This window comes from Pteropus vampyrus, unplaced genomic scaffold (genome assembly GCF_000151845.1).
Source record: "Pteropus vampyrus isolate Shadow unplaced genomic scaffold, Pvam_2.0 Scaffold412, whole genome shotgun sequence".
NCBI lineage: Eukaryota > Metazoa > Chordata > Mammalia > Chiroptera > Pteropodidae > Pteropus > Pteropus vampyrus.
The window spans coordinates 453035-458176 of record NW_011889193.1 but is presented as its reverse complement, the minus strand read 5'-3'; the positions used below and the strand labels follow the sequence as shown (position 1 = coordinate 458176).

The window sequence follows — 5142 nt, the reverse complement described above, 5'->3', positions numbered from 1 at the left end:
AGGAGCTTAACAGGTCGGTGTCTCGCTTTCTCGCCTGGGCCGTGCGGTTTAACTGTGACAACTGTCGGGCCAGTGCCTGGTGGCCCAAGACGGCGCCTTTTGGCCAGCTCGAGCCAGTGTCACGCAGGCTCGCTCCAAAAAACGAGCCCCTCCGTTCTGTGAAGCTTGGCGAGCAAAGATCCGCACCTTCGAAAGGGAGCTCGAAAATTACTCGTGGCTCACGGAAGAGCTTAAAACAGGGCCGGGGGGGCTGTAAAGATAAGCGGGAACCACGGGCTTCTCAGAGTCTTTTTATTGTCCTGTAATGACGTGTAAAGATGCTGGGAAGTAGGATCCGATGTCTCATTACGTACGAAGATCTGCGTTAATGAAAACCGTACCCTTCTTACGGGCTTTTACGGTGTCACCACAAAGCTGTGTCACGGCCTCTTTGTTCTGTTAAGGCCCCAAGCGGGCCAGCTCCCCCTCCCGGGCACTGCTCCCCCATCTCTGTCTTTGCCCACGAGGACCTACCTTCTGACAGCAGATGTGCACCCCCGTTTCGTGCTGATTCCAGAACCTTCTGAGAAAGGGGAGGAGGTGACAGAGCTGCACAGCCCTAATCTACTGCGACTGCAGATGCCCCTCCCCCTGGGGGCTGACCCCTCACGGGAGGACGCTCTCCAGGGGACGCTGGACGCATTCTTAGCCCAGCACCTGCCACAGCAGGTCAGCAGGAGCTGGGCGTCCAGGGCGCAGCGGGGGGGCTGTGTCACCCAGCGCCAGCCCCTCCTGAGCATCGCAGGGGCGTCTGGCGCACACGCAGTCCTGAGGTGGCGTGATGGAGCCCACGGCCCCGGGTGCACCTCCCGTCCTTCCCGTCAGGCACACGCGGACGATGGTCACGGGACGAGAGGGAGAAGGAACGGAAGGTTGAAGAGACGCGTGGACGAGCGCGGTGCGCCAGCCGGGGCGGGCGCTGGGGGGCGCTGCGGGGGGCAGTGTGAGGAGCCCTTTGAGGATGCCGTGGGGAGCTTGTGTGGGGCACCCCTGGAAGGGACTACTGGAGCCCTTAGTGGACACTGGGGGGGGTCCATGGTGGGCACTGCGGGGTGGGGGGCCGTGGTGGGCACTGGGGGGGCCCACGGTTGGCAGTGCCTGGTCACCTCCCCTCCATCAGTGTGTCACTGAGTTGTGCCCCCACCCTCCAGAGCCTGTGGGAAACGGCTTTGCCCTGAAGCAGAGACGGGAGGGGAGGGGACGGGACGAAGCTGGGAACTGCTCAGGTGTCACCGAGGAGGATGCAGTCGGCCTGGCTTCCTGCCTGGCGGATGCCGGTGCAGAGCCCCCTGCTGGCTGCGGAGACTGGACGAGGGGCCACACACGGCGCCCCAGACCTGCCTGGCCCTGTCCTGGTGTCTGCAGGTCTCGCCTCTGGCATGGCTGCAGGTAACTCGATTTGGTGGCCGGGCCTCGTGAACACGGTCAGCAAAGCGGACAACTGCCCGGAATGACCCAGGCACAAGGTTTTCCTGTGTGACGGCCCGAGTTTGGGACTACGGCCTCAGCACTGTGCTCCCCGACCGCGTGGGGCCTGTCTGGCACCGTGGGGAGCAGGGCATGGGGACACGGGTGGGAAGCGGAGCCCACAGGGGAGGCAGTGAACACAGAGTGAGCGCATCCGGCCCTGCTCTCCCAGATGGCCTTGCCCAGCTGCGGCCCCGGCCACCGGCCTGGCCCGGGCGAGCCGGGGGAGCCGGTGCAGGCCGACCGTGCGTGCGTCTGGTCTCATAGGACCTTCGCACGAGCTGTGGTCAGGCTGCTTTTGCTTAAGGGTCGGGGGGCTCATTGCTCTTTTTCTGGACTCTGCAGCAAAAGCACCCCATAGGGGGCTGGTTTGTCACCGTGGCAGGACCGGGGTGGAAGGGGGTCTCACTGGCCACGGGGTGCAGGCGCCCACCTGCCTCACAGACCTTGCCGGGTGGCGCTGGATCCCGTCTCCTGAGAAGCACGCAGTGGGCCCTTTCCTGGTCACCAGCAATGGCAGCCGCTAAACGAGCCAACCAGTGTTATCATGAGGGCCCTCGATCCCAGGGGACACTGGGGCAGGGGATTTTAACCAGAGCGATTCCAAGACAGTCGCTCCAATCACAGCAGCACGGCCGGGCCCGGGGCCCTGCGGGTTCTCCTGATCACTGCTCCCTGTCACTTTGTCCTTCTGGAAGGAGAGAAGGCCCCCACTTCACGGGCGGCAGTGGACACCACGGCCCCGACCAGAAACCCGGCGGGAACTGTCCTTCGCTATTAATCAGAAAAAACGATGGCTCAAGAAAACACCGAAACGGTGCCATTACTCCCAACCACTTGGGAGCGAGAAGCCACCTGCTGTCACACCGGCGTCCCTTTGCGGTGACCTGGGATGACACACGCCATGGCCCGCAAGCAATGAGGGGGAGTCACGTTGCAAAGCCGGCACCTCCTCCCTCAACGTCACGGGCACCAGACACGCACAAACCGGCATCACACTGTCAAACCCCAGCCGAACGTCTGCTTTACACGGCTTGGCGGCTCAGGACACCGAGAACGGTCAAGGTCACCTAACGAGACGCCGAGACTTAAAACGGTAGCCGTGTTTCTGTCTCTGGCCTTTTAACGGATTCACGTGTTAACAAAGAATCAACATCTAAATAGACCTTTATTTTTTTTTTCTTTTACTTATTTGGACAGAAGAGAAAATTCATCGGCGTTCAGGAGTCTCCCGAAGTGCTGGAAACGTTAAACTCAGAAATAGTGGACCTTGTAGAAAAGCATCACAAATTAAAAATATATTTCTCCATGTGGTAAAAGTGCTTTAGACCCAATCAGGTGCTGGGGACACAACTCGACACGTGGCCCGCGGTCCGTGGCACCGGATGAGAACCGAGGACGAGGCCTGTCGTCGTGAAGCGAGGGCGTGGGGACGGGTTTGCGAGCATGCTGCCGCCGACGGGCGACCTGAGTGTGGACACGGACGAACGTCCCGAAGCCTGAGTAGGATGGAGTCTGCGTTTGTAAAAACGAGGGGCCGTGTAAGTCGGGGTGCAGGGGGTCGTGTAACTCCAGAAATGACTTGTGTCTGATCTGTGGGGACAGCCAGACCAGCCGGCCACTCCAGTTGGAGCTCCCGCGGAGACACGTGACCGTGCTTCAGAACGGGCCCCGATGTTTTTGGGGGGACTAAGCGGAGCCCTCGCTGCCAGCTGCTCGTCACGCTGTCCCGTCCGTCCTGCGGTGAGCTGGTCCCCGGCCCCACGGGGCGTCACGCAGCCACGCCAGTGGCCCATCCGTGCGGGGCTCGAGTGCCAGCCACGGTGTCCCAAGGACCAGGTTACTGGCCCCCCACAAGGGGAAGAGAATCAGCAGGTGGTCACCGTGGAGAAAATTTGCTGTTTGTTTCAGCAATGCTACATATTTTTTTAAAACGAGTAATTTTGCCGATGAGAACCTCGTGAGGAAGCGGAAGGCCCGCGGGCCCCCGGTGGCCACGGCTGTGGTGGTTCTGGGAACGAGCCCCCTCCCCGGCCTGGCACAGAGCGCGGCCTGCGGGGGCGGGAGGCTGCGGGCGGGACCGGGGAGGGACGGGGGAGCCGTAAGCAACAGTAAGAAAATAACCTGAAGATAGATTTAAAAATAAAAAACAGCGTCGCACGTCACTGCGGTTCCGTGGGCGGCTCCGTTGTGTCCCGTCCGCCAGCCGAGCGGGATGGAGCGGGAACACTTCACTCACGAATCACACGCCCGCCGTTCCTCGCCGTGCTCCCTCTCCCACGAGGCCTGTTCCACGCGGCTCGCGTGGGGCAAATTCTGGAACACCCTCGGGTCTCCACCACGCTCCGGAACAGTCTTAGCCAACCGTCGCTTGCTTCCGGTCACCTGGGGACACGGCACGAGAGGAAACCACGTCACAAAAGTCTTGGACGTCTTTGCCGAGCGGGCGCTTCCAGCAGCGTGTGCTGTGGCTCGTCCTGTTTCTGGGGCCTTCGGTGGCAACAGGCGTCCCAGGTCCCCGGGGCTCAGAGCCCAGCTCTCCTGCTGGCTCCCGGGGGTCGTGAGGGTGCAGCACCCACTGAGCAGGACAGACGTAGGGCAGCACAGGCCTCATGCGGCAGAGTCCGGTGTGGCACCCCCGCCTTGCAGAGTGTCACCACGAGGTGGGTGGCCCCTTCCCAGAGGGAGGCCATGCTCCTCTCTGAACGGACATCGGGGCGGTGGCCACCGTGACCAGGTCTGTCTGTCCCTGCAGGGGCCGAGCGCACCCCTCTCCGGTGGCCACACGGAGCGACTCGGGCTGTGGCGGGCGGGTCTTCCCTCCGCGTCCCGCTCCACCTGGGGGTCACCTGGGCCTCACCTGGCCGCCGGCATCAGTGGGCCGGGGAGGCCTCCTCCAGGCCCAGCAGCTCCCTGACGAGTCTGTCGCCGAACTGCGCCCGGCTGTACCTCTGCACGTGGTAGGCGTCCGACATCTTGTACAGGATGTAGGCGTTGTTGACGGCGATGCTGACGGCGAACCAGAACACCTGCTGCCAGGTCTTGTTTGGTTTGTGAGAAATGAAGTACCTGGGAGGACAGAGGCACGGGAGGGGCTGACCCGGCGGCCCCTGGACCTCCCCGAGGTCGCCGGTGGCCGGCCTGCTCAGGCGGTCACGTGATCTTTCCTTAGGACAAAGATGAGGAAGACCCCCATCACAGGATGGGGGGACGGTGCGGCCAGGCCTTCTGCGCCAGCGGCTGCCCCCGGGGCCGCCCCCGGGGCCACGCAAAGCCCTCCCCCCACCCCCACCTTCTCTTCACACTGAGGACAGAGCTCTTCCAGGGCCCATCCGGCTCGGGGTCCCCCCAGTCACGTCCTCCGCGCACACGTCTGTCCCCGCCCCCCGAGGGCCGCATCGCAGGCGCCCAGCAGACGTCACCAGCTAACGCCGGTTTCTGTGCGGCGCCTGCGTGGGGCCGGGCGCGGTGCCAACGCCGCCATCCCGTGCGACCGCTGGAGCGAGGCCACGCCCAGCGCACCTGCAGGGACTGCGTGACCAGCGCTGGCAGGCGCGGGGCTCGTGCGACACGCCGGGGGCTGCCAGCGGGTGTGGACGAGGAGGCCGGTCGGGGCTAGTGCGACACCAGAGGCAC

General features: G+C 63.6%; 1 protein-coding gene across 1 annotated transcript in view; it reads right to left on the bottom strand.

Moving 5' to 3' along the window:
• Positions 1 to 2617: 2617 nt before the first annotated feature.
• PGBD5 (piggyBac transposable element derived 5) overlaps positions 2618 to 5142 on the bottom strand; it is a 14989-nt gene continuing 12464 nt past the window's right edge. The window contains exons 5-6 of the mRNA XM_023523787.1: positions 4367 to 4746; positions 2618 to 3891 (exon numbers count right to left, since the gene is read on the bottom strand). Of these exons, the coding sequence (XP_023379555.1) occupies positions 4380 to 4746 (367 nt within the window). The 3' untranslated portion in view covers positions 2618 to 3891; positions 4367 to 4379. The remainder of the gene's footprint in view (positions 3892 to 4366; positions 4747 to 5142) is intronic.